The sequence below is a fragment of the Physcomitrium patens genome, chromosome 3 (assembly GCF_059467195.1).
Source record: "Physcomitrium patens ecotype Gransden chromosome 3, ASM5946719v1, whole genome shotgun sequence".
NCBI lineage: Eukaryota > Viridiplantae > Streptophyta > Bryopsida > Funariales > Funariaceae > Physcomitrium > Physcomitrium patens.
The window spans coordinates 23962594-23985108 of NC_143412.1; the positions used below are offsets into that span (position 1 = coordinate 23962594).

General features: G+C 39.0%; 2 protein-coding genes and 1 long non-coding RNA gene across 3 annotated transcripts; 2 read left to right on the top strand and 1 right to left on the bottom strand.

The window, feature by feature from the left end:
* The first annotated feature begins 11790 nt into the window (after window positions 1-11790).
* Window positions 11791-13358, top strand: LOC112279554 (uncharacterized). The gene is made up of 2 exons (XM_024514121.3): window positions 11791-12089; window positions 12234-13358. Exons 1-2 carry the CDS (start codon window positions 11975-11977, stop codon window positions 12890-12892), a joined length of 774 nt encoding a protein of 257 aa, XP_024369889.1. The 5' UTR covers window positions 11791-11974; the 3' UTR covers window positions 12893-13358.
* A 1024-nt stretch (window positions 13359-14382) lies between these two features.
* LOC149989605 (uncharacterized) lies at window positions 14383-16826 on the top strand. The gene is made up of 3 exons (XR_016502340.1): window positions 14383-14720; window positions 14878-16073; window positions 16322-16826. It is a non-coding gene; the product is annotated as an uncharacterized LOC149989605 (long non-coding RNA).
* Window positions 16827-19350: 2524 nt separating this feature from the next.
* Window positions 19351-22258, bottom strand: LOC112279947 (putative pectate lyase 5). The gene is made up of 4 exons (XM_024514760.3): window positions 22049-22258; window positions 21269-21444; window positions 20338-21084; window positions 19351-20211 (listed from the first exon to the last, which is right to left on the bottom strand). Exons 2-4 carry the CDS (start codon window positions 21388-21390, stop codon window positions 19866-19868), a joined length of 1215 nt encoding a protein of 404 aa, XP_024370528.1. The 5' UTR covers window positions 21391-21444; window positions 22049-22258; the 3' UTR covers window positions 19351-19865.
* Window positions 22259-22515: the final 257 nt, after the last annotated feature.

Below are 22515 nucleotides of genomic sequence, written 5' to 3' on the forward strand. Positions count from 1 at the left end.
ACATCACAATCTCTACTTGCAACCGTTCTTGCTGTTCCTTCCAATCGATCTCCATCCTTACTTTCTTAGACACCATGTTCGCCATCTTCTTTTTAACCACAAAAAAAAATATGATGCTTGTCAAGATCCCCCCTCCTACTTCTTACTAAGGTTCAATCAATTGGGTCGACTCTCCCTTTTGTAACAGCAAACCCGTCCCGGGTTTATGTATAGTAAAGTTTAAACCGATTGCCATTGATCCGTGTTGTAAATTTAGTACCCATAAAATCTTTCAATTGTACTGAATCATTTGAAAATCCATCAATAACTCGATATGGCCCATGCCATCGAACTTGAAATTTTCCTAGAAAAGTTTTAAATCAACTATCATAAAGAAGTACCAAATCATTTGGCATAAAAGTCCTTGGTGTAAGCTTACTATCATAATAAGTCTTCCTTCGTTTTTGGATAGTTTCCATTATCATTAATGTATTAACTCTAGTTTCATCTAATTTTTTTAATTCTTCTAAACGGTGACGCAATGAATTCTTATCTCCCAATCTATTATCTATAGTAATTCGTAAACTTTGGACTTCCAATTCAATAGGTAATATTGCTTCCTAGCCATAAACTAATTGGAAAAGGGTAGCATTGGTAGTAACTTTATACGCAGTATGGTATGTTCATAAAGCTACAAACAACTTAGTGTCCCAATCTGTTCCCGCTCCTGAAACTATTTTTGTCAAGATTTTATATAAAATTCTATTAGTCTTTTCCGTTTGTCCATTGGCTCTAGAGTGATACGGTATAGTCTTTTGATGTTTTATCTCATATTTAGCCATAAGTGCTTTGATTTTATTATTTATAAAATGAGTTCCTCGATCACTAATCAATTCTTATGGACAACTGAACCATGTAATAATATTTTCATATAAAAAGGTTGCTACTGTACTTGCACTATCGATTTTCGTAGCTACTGCTTCAGCCCATTTTGTTACATAATCCGTTGCTACCAATATATACCATTTTTGTCCATTTCTCGAGGCTAGTGCAATTGGTCCCACAAAATCAATTCCCCATTTTTCAAAAGGCGCTTGAGTCAGAATTGGTATGAATGGCATTGTTGAAGTTCCAATAGGTCAACCCATTCTTTGACATAGGTCACAATGACGGACAAATTGATAGGCATCTACAAATATTGTTGGCCACCAATAACCAGCCTGTAAAGCTTTACGAGCCGTATTGTCTCCCGCAAATTGTCCACCACAATTATCCAAGTGACAACCTTCCAATATAATACGTACTTCAGTTTGATAAATACAACATCACAAAATTCCATCCTTACCTTGTTTATATAAAGCTTTACCAATCATCGTATAAGGTGCACATTTTAATATTAAGCGTCGTTTAAGCTTTTCATTGAAATTGGGTGGAAAGGTTTGAAATGTCAAGTATTGAATTATTTCACTATACTCCAGAGTAATTACATCTATCGCAAACAGTTCCGTATTGGATAGTGCGTCGTTAATGTGTTCATTATCCAATATATTGGATAAGCAAGATAAATGGTCCGGATTGGAATGTGATTTTTTTGGTCTTACTTGAATAGTAATGTCAAATTCTTGCAAGAGTAGAACCTATCATGCAATACGACTACTCAATTGAAGCTTATTAATCATATATTTCAAAGCATCATGGTTGACATGGAAAATAAATTTATAACCTAGAAGATAATGTCAAAACTTTTGTACAAAATAAATCATCCCCAATGCTTCTCATTTGGTTGTTGTATAATTTCTTTCAGCTGCTACCAATTGATGACTTGCATAATAAATAGGGTGATCAAAACCCTGGTCATCTTTTTGGCTTAGCACAGAACCAATCGTGACATTAGATGCATCCACATAAACTTGGAATGGTTTTGTCTAATAAGATGCGACTAGTATTGGTACTGAAACCAATTTCTGTTTCAATATTTGAAATACAATTGTACATTCCTTTGTCCAAAATGGATTGGTCTCATCGGTTGGTGGTTTCTTCAAGAGATTTGTCAAGGAAAGGCATATAACTATGAATAGATAGATAAATTGCCGATAATAATTGACATGGCCGATAAATGCTCGAATACCCGTAACAATCTCTAGTTGTTTTAATTCTACTATAATCTTTATTTTATCTGGATTTGTAGCAATGCTTGCCATCGAAACTATATGACCCAACAGTTTATCAAAAGGTATACCAAATTGGTACTTTTTAAAATTTAAAGAAATTCCATATTTGGCACATTGATTCAAACATTGACGAAGACATTCTAAATGCCTGACTCTCGTATTGAATGTACAAAAATCATCTAGAAATATTTCCAGTGAAATTCATAGATAATCTTGGAATGCTTGCATCATTACCTTTTGAAATGTAGCTAGTGCATTACAAAGCCCAAATGGCAGAACCTTATAGGCAAAGGTCCTCCAATCCGTAGTAAAAGTAGTTTTTAACTGGTCTTCTTTTGTAATCTTAACTTGATTATAACCGGAGAATCCATCAAGAAATGAATAACATTCATGTCCAGTAATAGCATCCAATATATTATTCGTGAATGGTAAAGGAAAATAATCCTTCTTGGTAGCCGTATTTAATTTTTAGAAATCTTGACAGATGTAAACTTTTCCATTCTTTTTTGGTACCATAACAATTGGTGAAACCCATTCACTGAAAGGAATCAAATAGATAAATCCAACCTCCAAGAGTTTATCTAGCTCTTCTTTTATCATAAGTGAATATTTTGGATTAAGTCAATGTTGTCTTTGGCATACTGGTGTAGCATCCTCCTCCAATATAATTTGATGCTCACAAACTTTAGTTGGAATTCCTTTCAAATCCGCATATGACGATGTGAAAGCAATTTTATGCATTAAAAAGTAATCCACCTAAATTTCTTTTAATACTTCATAAAATATCCATATGTTTAACTCAATTGGAATCAATCATTCTCAAAACCACTGTAGTAGGCAATAAATGATCCAAACCCAGCTCCTCTATTGTAACGGCATTCATAAGATTTACACTAGATCCTCCATCTACTTGCACTCCTGATAATAACACTCCATCAATTCAGACATCAATTGTTGGTGCATCCGGATCGAGATTCAAACTTACTTCTCGGGTTTCTTTATTTCAAGATCTGTGACAAATTAATGAGGAATTCAAGATAGTTTGGCACTCAAGTGCTATCGCCAATAGTTGCTTCATGGAGATCGTGGATTATATGGTATCCAAATATTTTAAAATATCATATAATTCTATATTAATAGTAATTTCTAATGTTCGTTTCTTCTTCCCAGTCCTAGACATTGATGCAGATAAATTAGTTTTTTCTATATTAAAAATTGATAAAGCTACTGGAACTAAATTTGATGGAGCTTATAAAATCATTTCTTTCAATGGGTAAGATTGTTCACCCAATTGGACTGATATTAGTTGCTTGGAATTCACGCCTCTTAGAAGAACTTTCAACGGAAAGGACGTTTTTCAAAATTGTGTAAAGAATGGAACAGCTCAACATAGAACCAAAGCCTCCGTAATTGATACCTCATTAAGATGCACAACCGATTCAGGTCTTATAGTAAGTAAGGAGCCCATGTCAGGACCTAGATTGGATGTCCCCGTAATTGGGTCCAATTGACCCTTCACTTTAGGATCACCCAAATGTTGAATTGGTCCTTTCCATTTTTGCTGACTTCTTGTCTGAACAGCTTCGACTACTTCTACCCAATAAACTGGTGAATCTTGAGGACCTTGATTTATCTCCTCCATTTTTCCTTGGCTTTGGATCTGCTGATCTTGATTATTGAAATTGAACGGAGCATTACATTGCTGATAAGTATGTCCCGACTGCTTGTAATTTGTACATACTCGTGTATAATCATCATTGGCTCTGGGATTGGAACATTCACTAGCATAATGACCAATCTGTCTGCAATAGAAATAACGAAGTGGTCTTCTTGTACCTCCATCCGGCATATTGGGTGTTTCCATTGGTATATACCTACTAGGCTTGTTCCATGTAGGATTAGAAAATGATCCTGGTTGTCCCGTTTGTACGGAAGGTACTTGATTCATTGACGCCGATAGAGCATATTGCTAATACCTTTGCTGCTTCTTCCCGTAGTTCTAAGGGTTCGATGTAGATCCCTGATTAAAATTGGAACTTTGAAAATTATTGAATGTTTAACAAGGCTTCATTTGAATCTTTAACAGTTGCATTTGTGAACAACTCTAGTTGTTGATAGATTGGCGATGTAAAATAAGATGTCATCAGTATTGGTGCTATTGCTTGGAGTGGTATAGCATTAATTGCTTGTTGCAACATAACATTCTTCACATTAGAGGCAGCCATTTGTAGATAATTATCCATCGATACATTTTCCTATTGTATTTGTTGGCTTTGTGAACTTAGAATCATCGTGGCCCCCACTATTAACAATTGGTCATAATAACATTCTTCCTACACCTTTGCTCGTGCCAACGATGCCTCTACTGTAGCTGGTCGAGCCTCTTTTATAAATATTTTTAATTCTCGTCGATGCAAACCATTGATTAATATTGACAATATAAATGCATCTAGCATTTGATTATTTGACCATTTATGAAGTATATTCATAATCCGGCCATAATAGGACTCTACGAATTTCCTCGTAAATATCTTACTATTTATAAAACTTTCTTGAAGTCAATCTTCAAATCCAATTGGTCTAAAATGGATTAGGAAGGTGTTCCTTAAGGCCTCCCAATTGAGAAATCTATCCACTAGTTGCCAAATATACTATTCAAAAGCTATATCATTTAAAGTTATTGACAACCATCTCAACCAAATGTCTTCAGTTCTACCATTATTAGCCATGCAGGCTGTCAAGAATTGAGATATATGGTGATCAAGATCAAAGCCCGGCCAACCATTAAAAGTAGGTAATGGTGCCACACTTGTAGTTCGATGTCCTACTGCTCTTATTTGTACTGCAATTGGTACTTCTGACACTCCCATGGCCATTGGTGTTATCACTAGTCTCTTTATTATTTGAATTTGAATTTTTCTTCTTTTGGTTTTTTTTCGACATACAATTCTTTTTTGTCGTTCTCGTAGGCTATTTCTTATGCATAATCGCTCCTGTCCTTCTTTTGCTTATCGATTAATTTTTTGATAATCCTCGCTCACGTGATTATCACTCATAATCTTTCATTCTTCTTTACAAAATCAATACTGCCTTGAATTATAACTCACCTATTTATGACCCTAAAACTAGTTCTTTTCATGTTCTCATTCAACATATAATTCCATCTTCCATATAATCAATTTCTAATGTTTCATATTCTTATCATTTTTCCAATAGTGACACCAAAATATTATTCTCATTATGTTCAAGCTTCAGTAGACCAAAGCAATTGAACTAATAGAGGTGGATTCGAATACGGGGAAAGACTGGTTATATGAATTGGGTCTATTAGTGTCACAATTGACTGTACTCTAGCTATCTGAAATCAAGTATCAAACTACAAAACATAGAGGCTTTTTACTTCCATCTTAATTCAACCTATAATCTATTCTACGATTATCAATTCAACAATACTTCTCTCAATCACAATTCTTCATAAGCAAATAATAAAGGAAATAAAGAGGTAGCACCAAGCTTACCTCGGCTTACGACTCTTAGTCTGGCTCTCAGCTTATGACTCTCACAATCTGGCTCTCGGCTTACAACTCTCACAGTCTAATCTTTGGCTTACGACTCTCAGTCTAGCTTTTGGCTTATTTTTTCCCAACCTATTTATTCTACCAAAAGATGATCCGTCAACCAATGGACTCCAAAGGTTATTATCCATTGAATTCTTAACTATTTATTCCACCAACAACCTACTGTTACTAGCTAAACTGCCTAGCCATCAGTCTAATTCTCAAGGTTGTTAATAACCAACTAGTAACTTACCACAAAGTTCATTTATCTATTCTACATAAGTCCATTGTTCTTTGAGTGCTAGCCTTATTCATTTGTCATTTGGCATAAAAAGAGATATATTTCTCCACATCTCTTTTGAAATTCGACTAATAATAACTTTTGGACAACTCTTTAGTTGTCACTTACACTCTACGGTGTCCCGCTCCGAGGATGTCATAGACTTCTCTCATCATTTTCTTCCTTAGGTTTCTTTTGGGAAGATATAATCTACTTTGCTTGTAGTAGATCAGCCCATTGACCTTTTTGACAATCTTCAATCTAGAAAACTTAGAAGACAATCCCTTCTTTAGGACCGGCTTGTAGTCAAATATCTTATTCAACTCGATAGCCTCTTCATCCTCTTTGTATCCCTCCTTGACTTTCGCCTCCAAAGGAGTGTCATTCTTGCTTAAAATCATGGCTAACAAGGTCATGAGTTCCTCCTTCCTGCTCAATGCATCAAACACTAAGTTTTCACATCTCAGTTAGTGAATGACGACTACATTCATAGATGCTATCACATCATACCACCTTAATTCTTTAGGCATGGATTGTGCTTTAGTCTCAAAATATTTGAGTGATATATTGTCAGTAAAGACCTTTGTCTCTCTGCCACTCAAATAATGCCTCCATACTTTAAGGCAGTGGACAATTGCAAAGAATTATTTCTCATGGGTGGGCCACCTTAGTTGGCTACCTGTGAGTTTTCTACTCTCATATGCAATGGTCCTTCCCTCTTCCATGAACACTCCCCCAACTGCAAAACCACTATCGTTCGTGTGCACTTCAAAGTCCTTATTAAAGTCAAGGTACCTTAGGGCTCCAGAACTAGTTAAGGCTTACTTGAGTATATCAAATGCTTCTTGGCATTTGACACTCCATTGAAATTTCTTGTTGTCCTTGGTTAGCAAATCCGAGAGAGGTCTTGCAATCTTAGAGAATCTTTTTATGAATTTTTTATAATAGTTTGCCAAGCCCAAAAAGGCTCTAACCTCCCTTTGAGTTAGTGGTGCTTCCCACTCTCTGATTGCTCTTAATTTCTTGGGATCGGCTTTGATCTCTTTGTTATTACAAATGTGACCAAGGAATTCAATCTCTTGAAGTGTAAACTCGCATTTTTCTGCATTGGCATAGAGTTTGTTGTCCCTTAACTTTTGAAGCACTGCTTCAACATGCTTAACATGCTCATGTTCTAACTTTAAATATATGAAAATATCATCAATATAGATGATCACAAACTCGTCAGTTTCTTGATAGAAAATCGAGTTCATCATAGTGGTGAAGATAGCCAAGGTATTGCATAACCCAAATGGCATTACCACGAACTCGTATGATCCATACTTTGTTCTACATGCGTTCTTCTCAACATCTTCTTCAGCTACTCGAATCTGGTAGTAGCCGTATTTCAAATCTATCCTCGTGAAGAACTTAAAGCTGGCTAACCTATCCATGATGTCGTCTGCCCTCGGTAGCGGATAGTAGTTCTTTATAGTGATCTTATTGAGTGCCCTGTAGTCTACACACATTCGGAGTTTCCCATGGTTTTTACTTACAAATAGGACTGAGGCTCCAAATGGCAACTTGCTTGATCTAATGTAACCCCTAGTTAACAACTCAATTAGTTGCCTTTTCAACTCTTCTAGCTCTTTCTGATTCAGTCTACATGAGGCCTTATTAGGCGGGATTATACCCGACACCAAGTCTATCTTGTGATCCACCCTCTTTTTTGGAGGTAGGTCACTTGGTAGTATATTAGTGACCACGTCTTTAAACTTGTTCAACACATTCAAGATGCTTTGACGTAGACACTTAAGATTTTTTTGAACATTCACATTGTTTATTGCACAATCTTGAGCCAACAAAAAAAATGTGATATCAGTTAGTTGCCTCTGGCTCACTAATTGAATTTCAAGGCCATCTAAACTAGGCTCATGGGTATGGTTGAGGACTTTAGGCTTTTCTTTTATTTTTACCATCACCACTTCTAGTCTAGGTCTCCTTCTAATCTCAACTCCATAAGAGTCAAGAAAGGTATTGCCTAACACAAAATCCACACCACTAAGATCGTACATTGTAAAATCCTCAGTGAACTTGGTGTTGCCTACATCAAAACTCAACCCTACTACTACTTGTGTAGTCTAGCTACTTCTTTGTGTAAACATTACTTTGACGGGCTCCTTAGTTTTTTCCACCTTCAACTTCATGCGTTTGACACATCTAATGCTTACGAACAAGTTGGTGGATCCTGAATCAAGCAAAAGAGAAATGTTAATTCCATTAAATTTTCCTTTAAAATAAACTAATCCTATGTGATGACTTAAAACATTCAATTCAGCCTTAAAGCCACTTTTGAGTACCAAGGATAAAAGGTGAAGGTTTTTCATCACCTTAGTCCGTCCTTCCAACAATGATTGCTTTTCTTGCTCTCCCACTTTGACCTTCGGAAAAATAGGTAAAACAGGGCTTAAAGATTTACTTTCTGTTAACAAATGAAGTACCTTCTTGTCCTTGAATGACTTAGTTTTGGGATTGCTAGTACAATCCTTAGCCATGTGACCACTTTGCTGGCACCTATAGCAAATGTGATTATCATGGCAGGACTTTTTTTCCTTGCTTGGTCTCTCTGAGCCTTGTGAGTGTCTGACTCAAACTTCCTTTTGAAGTTTTTGTCCTTACCTTGTTTGTGCTTATTTGGCTAGGAACCCTTTATCTTGCAACTCTCGTATCTAACTCTACTCGAGGAGCTCTCCACTATGAGTTGATCAGCCAAGGCCAAAGCTTTTCCCAAGGTCTCAGGAATCGACTCTCTTTCAAAGTATTTGTGCCTAGTGGCTTCTTCAAAACCTGTATAGAAATACACTAACTTTACATACTCATTCATTCTTTTGCAAGACACCATTTTGGCTTGAAACTCTTCGGCATAACTTTTGAGGGAACATTTTTCTACACTCAGTTTCAAGTAGACCATGGTGATTTCATCTAAAAAATATTGGTGCCTTGGCACAAAACGTGCCAAAAATATTTCTTTTACTTCCTCCCATGTCTTCTCCAATCTGTCTGGTGTCTTAATCTTCTCTACTAAGTACCACTATAAGGTGCTGCTTTCAAGCAGGGTGGCCAAGGTTTTAACTATCTTTGCCACTTAGATGTCTATGGCTTCAAACCACACTTCCACTTCTTCGAGGAATTTTTTCATGGATCTCTTTATCTCTACATCACTCTATTTCTTGGAAACGAAAACCTTAGATAAAGTACCCTTTTTAACCTCCTTTCCTTCCATCCAGTGCTCCATGTCTCTTGCTACTTCTGACCTTATTAAATTTATAAGTTTAATGAAGGACAACATAACATTCATGTTTGCTCTTAGACTTCGGACTTGATTGACTCGCTCTTATCTTGGAAAGCTATCTTGTTTCTTTTTTGAAGGCTCCTTGCTCTTGCTTAGGTTTCTTCTTTCACTCTCTTCCAGTTCTGTGGCTTCACTTTCTCTACTTGAAGAGGATGAGCTTAACTTTTGAAAACCCTCTTCACGTTATACTTCTTCAGCATCTCTACTCGGGTTACTCAAATCTCTTTAGATCTCTTCATTCTGGACGTCGCTACCTTGAGCACCCACTTCTCCTTCCATAATACTGACTCTCCCACTTGAGGACCCAGCATCTCTCTTGGAAGGATTCTTCCTTTTGATGGCCTTCTTAGGAGGAGCATCTTGGCTCTTTGCCAAGTCCTCTTACATTAGGAACTCTTCCTCATTCACATCTTCACCTTGCTTTTGTGAAGACTGAGCCATCATTTTCTTTCCTCTAGCCATGGTTCGAGTCTTAAGATCTCGTTGCCATAATTATTTGATCTACTCATGCCTTGCTGACTAGTCTCGCTCTGATACTAATGTAATACTCAAAAACTTCATTTAAGTCTTGAGTATTTCGTCACCTGTACCCAACCACCCCTCTAGGTTAGTAGCTTTCCACTCACCTTCGCTTAGTAGCTGGGTCAGATGATCCTATGCCTTTCTTGGCCTCTTGGTCCCCATCACCGGCATCTATCCATCCACACCCGAGACCAAAGTTACTTCTTGGTGAGAGAGACTTCAATTTTACCTCCTCCTAATGTTAATCACCCGAGAGCGCCTTTGCGCTCTAGCCAACACCTTCTTCCGCACTTGGAGCCAACCCAAGCGTCTCGTGGCATCCTTACGTCATGGCGGGGCCAAGGGAGTCTTCATGTGCCTTAAGCTCATGCGACCTCTCCAAGTCATCATTCCCAAGTGCCGTTCTACGTCACCTAGGGGACTTGTTCTTCTTTATGGGCTTTACTCACAATCACTACCTTGTAGTGATTCCCTTTACGTGAGTCGCCCCTTACCCCACACTTTGGGGAGGTGACATTCCCACTATTAAACAATGAATATGAATGACTGATAAATTATGATGCAATGGTACATTCAAATGGAAGAAAATCCTATATCAATAGAAGATTTATCTAATTTAAAGAAGCTTTCATTTAGATGGATGTACAAAATTGAAGACTGTGCTAGATACAATTGATAACCTCAAATGTCTTCATATATTGCATTTGAAAGAAAATTTGTCATTAGATAGACTTTTGCCAACAATTAGTGAATTGGATTGAATAAGAAATGAAGATATATAATTGCATTGAAATAAAATAAAATAATAATAATAATAATAAATAAAAATCCCACATCTATATGTAATTTGTCTAATTTAAAAGAACTTCATTTGGATGGATGAATGTATAAAGTTAAAGACTTTTTCACCTATAATTAGTAACATCAAATATCCTCAATTATTGGTTTTTGATCAAATGTAAATCATTTGGTATATTTAATCTACCAATTGGTGAAACTTTTATAATCATTTATAGACTACTAAATTAAATTGAGGATGTATCATGAATTCTCCCTGAAAAGAAATGTACTTCATGAAGACCTTTCTAGGATTTGTTTGGAAATTCTATTAGAGCCTCTTCAAGTATTGTAACATTTTTCTACACACTTTCAATACAATGCTTTGACCACTAATAAGACATGACTTAAACATTAATTTCATGTCGTGTTCAATTCTCCATTATTTGTCTTCCACATGAAATATTTCACACAGACGATCCATGGGGACGGACGGAACTGAGCGACGTTGAAATGTGGCACCGTAGACGAACGAACGTCCTTCGACGGACGCGAGACGGAAAAGGAGAAGACGAACGAACACCCTTGGACGCTGTATGGAAACGGCGTGGACGAACGGGCGTCGCTGGACGAAAGTAGAGGAACAAACAACCAAAGACTCGAGATGATAAAAAGAATCGATGAAAGGGCATTCGTGAACGTGAGACGGAAGTCAAGTGGACGGACGGGGGACGAAAGTGGGTTTGGATGAACGAGCGTCTGTGGACGGGCAGAAGCGGGCATGGCTAAGCGAAAAAGTAGAAAAAGGCAAGCAAGCAGGGTCGCAGTGGTGAGCACGGGGGGGGTCCTATGCGGCAATGTCTTCGTGGTAGAGAGGATGGATGGTCGGGGATGGAATCCACGAGGTGGAAGCGCCGTTGCCGACTCGCTTGCAACGCGTTGTGGGAAACCAGGTAATCCATCAGTCAATCAGTCAGTCAGTCAGTCAACCCTCTCCCTGTGGTCGGTGAGTCAGTCATGCTTGGTGGCGCTGCATCAATTCCTATCCCCCAATTCCTTTCCCCTTCCTTACTGCCTATTCCTCGCACGGCGCGTCGCCGCCGACTGATTCCATGATGATGATGATGATGCTTCAAATTCCTCCGCCAACCTTCGAAAACCTCAGTTGTGGTTCTCACTTTGGTCTTCTCTCTCTCTCTCTCTCTTGCTGCCACTTCAGAGTGCTCGTCGCGGAGTATTAGTTCCCACAGTGTTGCGGTTGGCAGTGATTTTAGGGACTCGTCTAGTCCAGGGTTGTGCGATTTGCAGGCGTGGAGAGTTGGTGCTGTGTGCTTGAGAGCTGATTACGTCGGGGAGCATGACGATCGGACACAGACGCTATAGCTCGGTAGATACGTTGGGATGTATGCTCGTGAACCGTGCCGACGAGCCTCCTGCTGCGGCGGACCGCTCCATCTCCTCTCACGTGTCAGGTTTTGGTCGTGACATCCCCCCCGCCTTCAAGCCGAAATCGTTGATTCGAATCAATTCTGGGGAGTATTTCACTGCCTGCTTTGGTCCGCGTAAAGCGAAAGATTCTGAGCTCGGCCCTGCGCGTTCGTTTCTATTGGATGCAGACACCGGAGTTGCTGAGCGGACAACAACCAACCGCCTGCAGCGATCCAGGTCCAGGTCACTGTCCACATCCTTCCTAGGAAATTTGAATCTCGGAAGCAGGAGGTTTACGGGTAAAAATGAAGAGGATTCATCATGCAACCTGGAGACTCAATCACCGAAGCTTAACTACAAATCGGCGACGGAGAAGAATCGGGTGGTGCAACCCGGTAGTCGACGGGTAATAGAAGACAAACAGGACCATTCTGCGAAGCCTGCAGCATGGAAGCAGGCTCTGAGGAAGTTTAGAGCTGAGGCTAAGCGCCGCGTGCATCCGGGGCGATCGCATGAAATCTTAACAAACTACGACGCTGAGAGTTATGAGAAAAACTTTTACGACAGCGAGAAAGGGTCTCTCTGCACAATGGTTAACGATTACGACGAGCTCGGGGTGGGGGTGGGGGCTACAGTGCTTCACTCATATCCTCTCACGAGGTTGCATCTCCACAGGCTTGAGGATTCGTCCGGGCACCACGCTCCTGCTAATCTCTCAAGGACCACGTCTCTGCCGGCTGCGCCTGCGAATTCAGCCCCGAAGCCGAGAGATGATGGTTTACCCATTTGGCAGCGGCGAAACATTTCTCGCCCGCTCGCGAATCTGCGATTCGCGAAATCAGTTTGAAGTGTTGTTGCGCTTAGCGACGGAAATCCTTCAGCCGCTCGGAAGTATGTCCAAATGTAGGGTTTACTCCCTAAACTTTACAAAAATGATCAAAACTATTCAGAAATATTTGTTAAATAAATCCATTGACTGATTCCATTTTTTACGGCAGCGCGTAATAAAACGGATTCCCCGGCAGTAAATATTCTGGATGATGAAAGCGGGACCCAGATTACAGATGCAAATCCCAAGAAAGTGTACATAAGAGACAGCTTATGGAAAAAAGTAGGTTTAGGGTTTAGGATTTAGGGTTTGAGGAAGGAAGAGATTGTGACCCACAAACGGTGACTGCAGTTTGAGTTTTTGCCAACCTTCAAAGGAAAATAGATTCATGCTGTAGTTACCCAGTTCATGTGATGCTTGCGGCTTCATGTACCACAGAAACAACACGTTGTGTTGATAAATTAAAACATTTTGTTTGAAAGAATCGTATGCTGCAGTATTAATCGATGAAGCTTGCATTAATTTGCTCAATCCTGTTATAAATAAATTTACTGGTTGGCCCTCACTCCATTCACTGTTGGATTATGCTTTGGTTTTTGTCGTTAATTGACTCTTCTTTATTGTTGTTGAATGGCCTGCAATGACGGCAGAATGATACATCTAAAGCGAAGTTGAGAATATAGTGTAGGAAATAGTATTTGTGAGTTTGATTCAGGTTGACTGAATCCACCCATAAAAAAATAAAAAATAAAAATAAAACTCAACAAACCCCACTTTTGTTGCTTGGTTCTGCTCTGACCTTAACACTATGGTATTGTTCCTCAAATATGACTTGATTTCCTTGCTTGTTTTCCTGAGTTGGTTTTGCGCTGCTCTAAAATTCAATTATTTTAAAAGTAAGTAAAATTAAAACAAAATACAAGTTATTGGACTGAAATCTTGTTTGACATGAAGTAGACTGGTTGGTGGTTCCAAAAGGTTAATCCATATTTGGCCACATTGCCCATTAAGACAGAATGGGAGGTTCAAAATTTGATCTATAGTTTGTGTCATCACCTATAATAAAATATTCTTATGATTGTGGTGTTTATTAAAAAAAACAATGGCCACTGTTCATATTTTGAGGCACAATCAAATTTTGTGTGCTTGGAATCACTTCAACTTTTTTAAATTAAAGAATAACATGTGTTAGATTTTTAATTAATTTAATTTTTGCAAATATTTTTTAATTGTTTTATTTTCATACCTAATATTGATTCAAGAAACAAATTTAATGCCTTTCAATAGAGAACATTTACTTTGCCACTTCTAGTAAAAGTTTTATTTTTGAAATTTTCTTAAATCTTACATCATGGTGGTGTATATATATATATATATATATATATATATATATATTATTGTATTTCATATACAGTGTTACACCATATATGAAAGTATATATATATATATATATACTTTCATCTTTACATATACATGCATGTTGTAAATTTTTCATTGTATACTGTTAAATTATCTATGTGTATGCATATATGTATATGGATGCATGTTTGCTATCATTTTGATCTTGCTTATTTAGGTATGAATTACCAGATTAAAAATGTTAATGAAACTTCTGAGAAAAGAATTTGCATTAATTTCTAGACGTGAAGTTTTTAGATCTTAATTTAAAACTCAGCTTATAATATTATCATGCAGTAAAAATCATTACATCTTTATTAGATTTGTGAAATGGTAGCTTTTATGCTTGGAGCACTGTTTAGCTTTTACAGAAAGATTCAGGTAGTTTTTAATTTATGGTGTTTTGTTGAAGGTGCAAGGATGAATTAGTATTGAATGTGTATTATTGGTATGTGATTTTCAAACATTGAAAAATAAAATTTAAAAAATAAATAAATCATTTCTTTATCTAATAAGTATTAAAATTCAATTTCCAAAATTTAATTGTCTACAAGTATCTTAATGTGAACAAATACATTTTTCTATTCTCATCCATGACTTTACAGGGAAACAGATAAATAAAAGGGTAAATAAATCCAAACAGTTATACTATTAAAAGACATAGCTTCAATGGCAAGAGTAAAACAATTAAATGATCACCAGCATAGACTAATGCAAGAGAATAAAAATTGTAATTCTGTTCCTGTGTTAAAGAATTTTCAATATAAAAAATGATTAGATCAATTTTACTTCGGGTATTTTTTACAGAATTACAGGAACACAATTTGAAATGAAAAATTGTCAAGTATGGTGTTCTGAAAATTAAGTATCAATTTAATATCCTATTATTCAAGATCATGAAGATTATCATGTTTGATTTGATGAAAATCATAATTTTAAAATAATTTTAAAAATTTATCGCAAAATCAACAAAGACATAATCTTGGTTATTTTCCAAAAGATTCAAAATTGATAATGGATATAATAAAACTTACCTTTCAAGAAGTGCAACAAATGAGGAGATTGATATTATATTCTATTTTTTTATAACATTCATTTTGAAAACTTCTTTTATGATAATCCTTATCACATTGTTATCTCTTGCTAATAACTATGATTTAATGACATCCATTATGACAAATCTTTTATTACAACACATATTTTTGATTCTCATTGTGTTGTGTTTACAATTATTAAAATTTGTTTTGCTAATTTCTTTAATGACATCGTATATTCAACCGCCATCAATATTATTACCAATAATATTTTTCGCAGTTGTGTTGTTTAAATCCTTCTTGTTTACAACGATAGTTATTTATATGATTGAACATATTTAATATTACCCTTTTAAACTTTCAGCGAACATATCAAGAACAAATCTTTAAAAAAAAAAACCATCTTGAAAACCATTTCAATCATTCAAAGATAATGATTTTTATAAAACATAACTTTGACAGATTTTCACAGGCAGTTTCAATAACCACTCTGTAGAATGCATGTAAAATAAGCTTCTTCATGTCATGAAATTGACAATTTTTATTGAAACTTCAAGCCAACTATTGTAGATATTTTGAATTTTTTACTTAGTTCAAAGTTTTTATGATTTTTATAAGTATTTTAAAAAATAATATATAAGCATAAAATTAATTTTAATATTCAGGTACTGTTTTTGTTCACAAGCTTATTACCTATGAATGATACATCAGCTTGAATTTTGTAATATTTGAAAAAGAAATTCCAAACCACTTTTGATTGATATTGTGTATAAGACTAACCAATTTAATGAATCAATGTCAAGATTTTAATCACTTTCATTGCAAGTAGTTAAAATATTACAACAGTCATTCATCAATTTCTCACACAAAATATGTTCTTGTTTAATACGGTTTTAAACATTCATATTATGCAAATAATATTACTGATGCATCAGTTTTGCATTGTTCATGCTTGAAAACATGTGCATGTTTTTTTTTTCAAAATGAATGATCAGATTAATTTTTTGTTTTGTAGAACATGGAAGGTGGCATTATGGCCTTAAAATTCTTTTGGTCACTAATTCTTTTTTAAATTTTACAATACGCCATATTATGGAATCATAATCTTTGGCACAAATGTGTTGTGATTTTTATTTCTTGTTGTTTTTAATGTAGAAAAGCTCAATAATACATGAAAAGAAAAATGTTATTTTTGGAAGATACAACATGAGGTTTCATATACATGTCAAAATTATGATCTGTAATTTGGTGCACACACATGTTTTTCACAACATTATAATTCCGGCTAGATCAACAAGTCTCAAATGTGCCACATAATTTTGTTTATTAGTATTGACTTCAAAAATTGAGTTTTATATTTCTAATAGTTTCAATATTTTATTACGTAATATTGTGTTTTTAAAAGATTATATCTATGGTATTTTTTTTTTGTAATCTTAAGCAGTGTTTCATTAGATTTAAGAAAATGGAACTTGAGAAAATCTAGTGAAAATTAATTTACACTCTTTAATTTTCACCAATCAAGAGTTAATTTCCTTTCTAAAAAAATGTACCTCCTTGGATTATATATATATATATATATATATATACATATTTCAAAAGAATAATTATTGATAGACTTAGAATCTAATTCAATCATTTCTACTACTATTTTGAATCTATTCTGTGCATATATGAAAAATAAACTAGAATATCCCAAACATAATACGATACTCTCTGCCACCAATTACATCCCAAAAATATGAAAACCAGAATTTAAAATCTCTCAGAAGACTCATTCCTAAATATATATATATATATATATATATATATATGAAATAAATGTATATATATATTATATATATCTTATATATAAATAAAAATCTGACCACAAAGACAATCAACTGAATTACATGGCGAACAATATAACACAATTTGAACTGCAGTAAACAGATGAATGACGTTAAGAAAAGAGACATGCATCCACTTTTATTCATTCATTCATCCATCCTGCTGACCGCTTCGGCCTCACAACGCCGCGGATCCAAATCGCGGTGTGAAAACGATGCCACTTAATTCGCAATTTCAGGTGAAGGGGGGGGGGGGTGCACACACTCGGAATGAATGAATCTGTGGCGAAGACACGGCCAAGGTGGCAGGCCGAGATGTCGCGGACAAGTAGCGCAACCAGGCGAGAGGCGCCATTGGAGGGCTTGGAGTTTGTGGCTACTGAACCATATCCACTCTCTCACTCTTCCTGCGAGATCCGGCACTGGGTGTGTGGCGACCACATGAACCACATCGCCAGGGAATTATGATCCCTCCACTTCCCCCCAGTTCAAGAGATGCAACCATTCGGCCCCTGCAGTGGAGCATCTCCGGTTGTATCGTCGCACCCGTCGCCTACAGTCCTTGAATTTGCCGCCTAGTTATGGCCATGGCGACCGCTGCAGCGGCTTCGACCTCGCTCTCCAGTGGCTTGGCATCAAGCCTCGCCGCTGCCAACAATGGCGTGCGTGGAAGCCCCTGCCTGGTGGTGGTGCCCGCCCCTGGGTACACTGTGACGAAGAAGGATGGAGCCGTCAAGGTGCAAGCTGCGGCCGCGGCGCCCGAGCGCGTCCCCGACATGGGGAAGCGTAACTTGATGAATCTGTTGCTCGCTGGCGCTGTCTCGTTGCCCACTGCTGGCCTTCTGGGTCCGTATCTGTACTTCCTCGTGCCTCCAAGCTCCGGCGGTGGTGGTCTCGGTGTGACCGCGAAGGATGCGTTGGGTAACGACATTACGAGCTCGGGATGGTTGAAAACTCACCCTGCAGGTGACAGGACTCTTGCTCAGGGATTGAAGGGTGACCCTACTTACCTCGTCGTGGAGAACGATGGCACTCTGGCACCGTATGGAGTGAACGCCGTGTGCACGCACTTGGGATGTGTGGTGCCATTCAACAAGGCTGAGAACAAGTTCATGTGCCCTTGCCACGGCTCGCAGTACAACAACCAGGGCAAGGTTGTCCGCGGACCTGCTCCTCTGTCCCTAGCTCTCGCACACGTCGATGTCGTTGATGACAAGGTGGTGTTCTCTCCCTGGACGGAGACCGACTTCAGAACCGGCGAGCAGCCATGGTGGTCATAGATTCTTAGAATCCTCCATTCTCTCGCAAGTGTACCATACTGGAACTCGTTGAATCCGATGACTATTCCACGACGATTTACATGTCTTTTTTGGAACTATGGGTAATGAATTTTTCGATGTCACTGTACTATTTGGATCGCGGTAAGTCGCGTCTATTTCTGCAGGCTTTTTTGTAGGTTTTGGTTGCGTCAAAGAGATGTACTGTATTAGTACCAAATGCCGCATAATGTCTTTGGGGCCCTGTGCTTTTTGATGCTTGCAATTGCCGGAGATTATGAGAAGCAATTCGACGAGAATGCTTAATGAAACAAGTAGTGTCGACTTTGAAATGAATTCTTGATTGCCAAGTCCATGGAATCGAGCATTACTTTGAAGGGGACTTGTCATCTTTACATTCATCTGTTCATTGGAAATCTAGCCCAATCTGGTAAATGTGAACGTCATGTCGTGCAAACGTCACTGCGAACATTGAATTCATGTTTACTCAAATTTGATGTTCGATCACAATGACATGCTATTTTAGTAACGATCACTCAACATGACGGAACTGAATGAGGAAATTTGAGTAAGTTCAAGATGAATACTTGCGAAGTAACTGTATATGCCTACTGCCACAAAATATGAAGTATTCAATCAGTGTAACCAAATGAGACATCAATCACTCTCGCACTCATGTCCACAGTAAGGTCAATACCATAAGCGCTAAATGTACAGCAAGGAAAATGAGATGGAAAATCTTCCTGTGACCTTACTCTAACCTGTCACCAACCACAGTGGGATAAATAAACATCACATCTGTGCTCTTGCTCTTGTAGATGAAAAGATGAGCATAATGTAGTCAGGCAAAATTCATGGGTAGCAATTTCACATGTCTTACAGAGTCCATCGCACATCATTGGACAACGGCAAAATATGAAGGACCTGCAAACAGCCTGGATGGTAAATCGAAATGAGACCCTGCTCACATCCATTAGAAATGACAACTGATATCTAAAATGTGTGTACAATGGAATGTTTCTACATTATCATAAAAAAAAAAAAAATCTCACGACGAATCTGTACCTAAGCTAACAGAACAGAAAGTCCTCGACTGCGAGCTTGTCAGAAGCGCGCATCATAACGTCGAACGAGAACAATTGTTACACACGATTGTAATCGATAATCATAGATCTCAAAATCACGGTTTAGCTCAACTCCAACACTTAGATTCTGTGTCAGGTCGACGGGAGGTTTTGACGTTATCTCACCCTCAAGCATAAACAGTTAGTGTTACATTGAGAAGGGTCCACATCAGGCCGCTGATGTCTCCAGAAGCAGAACACTCTCCATTTTACAACCCCATAACTTTGTAATAACTCTCTTAATGATGTATGTGAGGATAAATTGATCTTTCCCCCAAAATCAAGCTTAGGTTGGCTGATTCAGCCATTATCGCTCCAGCATCGGATTTCTATACCATGAGCGGACCTGCATCATTGGTCATGCTGGCAACCAGGACAGCCGGTCGAGCAGAGAAGCTGGTGGCTTTGGCATAGAAGCTGCCTGAGCCTCTTGACCCCGAGTCAATGAAGAAAGCGCCGTTTTCGAACAAGTCCCCTGCGCTTCGCCAGTTCCAGTTCTCCCAGCCGTCAATCTTGCTGCCATCATCGTTGATGCGCTTGGTGATCTCCTTGGCGTTTCCCGCTACGAAATGGTTGCCCTCGCTGTTGATGGTGGGGTTTTCACTTCCTCCAATGGCATACATCGCCCAGCTGGTGTAATAGTTGTTGACCACATGAAAATACCCGTATCGGCACCTACACAATGCCAAAGAATGTTTCAATTACAATCCAGTAATTTCTGAACAGAGCGACACCAAACTGGTATTGAAACCATACAGTGCTGCGATTGAGATAGAATTTGAGGTAGAGATGCAAGCTCACCTCGGAATGCGCTCAACTAGGCCCTCTCCAAAGTGATTGAACGCAACCGTGACCAGCATCGCGGTGTCGAAGCTGTCATCTGGGTGAGCTCCCAGTAGCATCACCTTGTCGTGATTGCTGAAGTAGTTGTTGGAGATTGTGATGCCCGTGGAGCCTTCGATCACGTCCACCAGGCCATCGGCTCCATTAGAGAGGTAATTGTGATCCACCCAGATGTCGTGGGACCCAAAGATCGACACTGCGTCTCCGTCCGCCCTGCCCCTGTATCCGAAGTGGTCGGGAGAACTTCGGATGTCCGCAGGGCCGGTGGACTTGCAGTCGTGGATGTGAATGCCGTGAATTATGATGTTGCTCACATACTGGGCAGTGATGCAAGCTCCTCCAGCAATGTGCACATTGGCACCTCGTCCATCCAGGGTCTTGTAGCTGTTCATTAGCAGCTCCTCCTTCAGCTTGATGTTCATGTTGCGGGAGAACACAATCCATAGGGGCTCACTTTGAACCACGCCCCAGCGGAGTGTGCCCGGTGCAGGATTGACCACATCATCGTCACTCTCGTCTGTGACAACGTAGATTTCACCATTCCTCCCTCCGACTGCACTTCTGCCGAACCCAATTGCGCAATTTGCGAGCCCTTGTCGGTTTTCCCTCCAAAGTGGGTCGCATCTCCAGCAGTCGTCAATGGGGTTGCCGGATCCGCAGCCAGCGAGCACTCGGCGTGTGAAATTGTCGGTTTGGACGTGGGCGCTGCGACAAAAGCTTGAGTCATGAGAGTTGGGTTTGTGGCAACGAAAGGAGATGAATATCACAAACTAAAATGTGGAATTTCCACGACGCAATTAACAGTTTCCTACAAAGAACCGCCGAAAGAATGCAACCGTCATGAGTGGACGTGGGGCACATCTCGTAATCGAAATGACCTCTAGAGTACCTGTCACTGAGAATTGGAGCTGCGCTCTTGGCAGAAACCTCGAGTGGCCTCGCAGCCCAGCACTGAGGCAAGGCAAAAGCAATCAGCCAGAAGAATGCAGCATCTCTTCGTAATATCGCCATAATTCTTCTCGGAGGGCTCTCACCTTCAGTCTCTCTGTTTACCTTGCAAGGAATCTGCAACAGTTTCAAATTACAAGTTCGCAAATCAAGGCTCTGAACTCGATTCACAACTGAGCATGGATTCAGAATTTATCATCCAACGACAGAATCGGTTCTCGATCGTTTGATAGTTTGAGGTCTAACTTTCTTGCAATTCATTTCTCACGTAACACACGGCATCGCAACCGATGAAAGCGTTTGAAACAACTGAGCAGGTAAAGCAAACATATCATGACTTCCTGCATGTCTGTAGAAAGCGAGTCTTCGCTGACCAACTCTTAAAATCCAGAAGCACTAGACCAAAAGACGTATAATCGAAAAAATTCTTATATTTATAGATGCTGATCAAAAACAGCGCGCACGAGCGAGAGAGAGAGAGAGAGAGAGAGAGAGAGAGAGAGCGAGCTCATGGATCACAAATACTGATCATTTGCCAGAAGCCAATTCACAATGTCATTCTCGACCGCATTAATTCAGCTCACAGAATCACAAAACTGCACGCTAGGAATCTATTAAAGCACCACAACTAAGCCGGTCGCTCAGCTCAAAAGAAACCCCACGACAGCTCAAAGAAACTCAAACTGAGGTGTGCCCACAGCTTAGAAGCCATTCAACTCACCAGACCATCAGTACTCAGCTGTCAAAGAACAACAAAAGAACGTTGCAAGTGCTGTGGGTGAGACACAAATTCAGGTCAATGAGGCCACAGCCGAAGAGAAAGCAAGACACACTCTTAGCAGGCGAGGGTTTCGCCGCGTCTCTCCGTCTCTCTCTCTCTCTCTCTCTCTTAGGCTGCGATGGAGGGCAAACTCCCGAAGCGGGAACTGGGAAGATGGATCTTGGTGTCTATGCTGTACATGCATGTATTTATATACGCAAGCAGGGTGCGGGGAAGTGCAGTCACTTGGGGCTGGGCGTTCTTCGCCACTAGCCCTGGCTATGCCCCTCATCATGCAGACGCGGCAGTTATTGTCACCCCTGCTTGAGAGGCCTACTCCTCCGCTACTCCACTAGGCAACGCCGCGAGGGATACAATAATCTAGTTCAAGAGAAGAAAAAAAAATTCTCACCGCAAACACTTCCCCC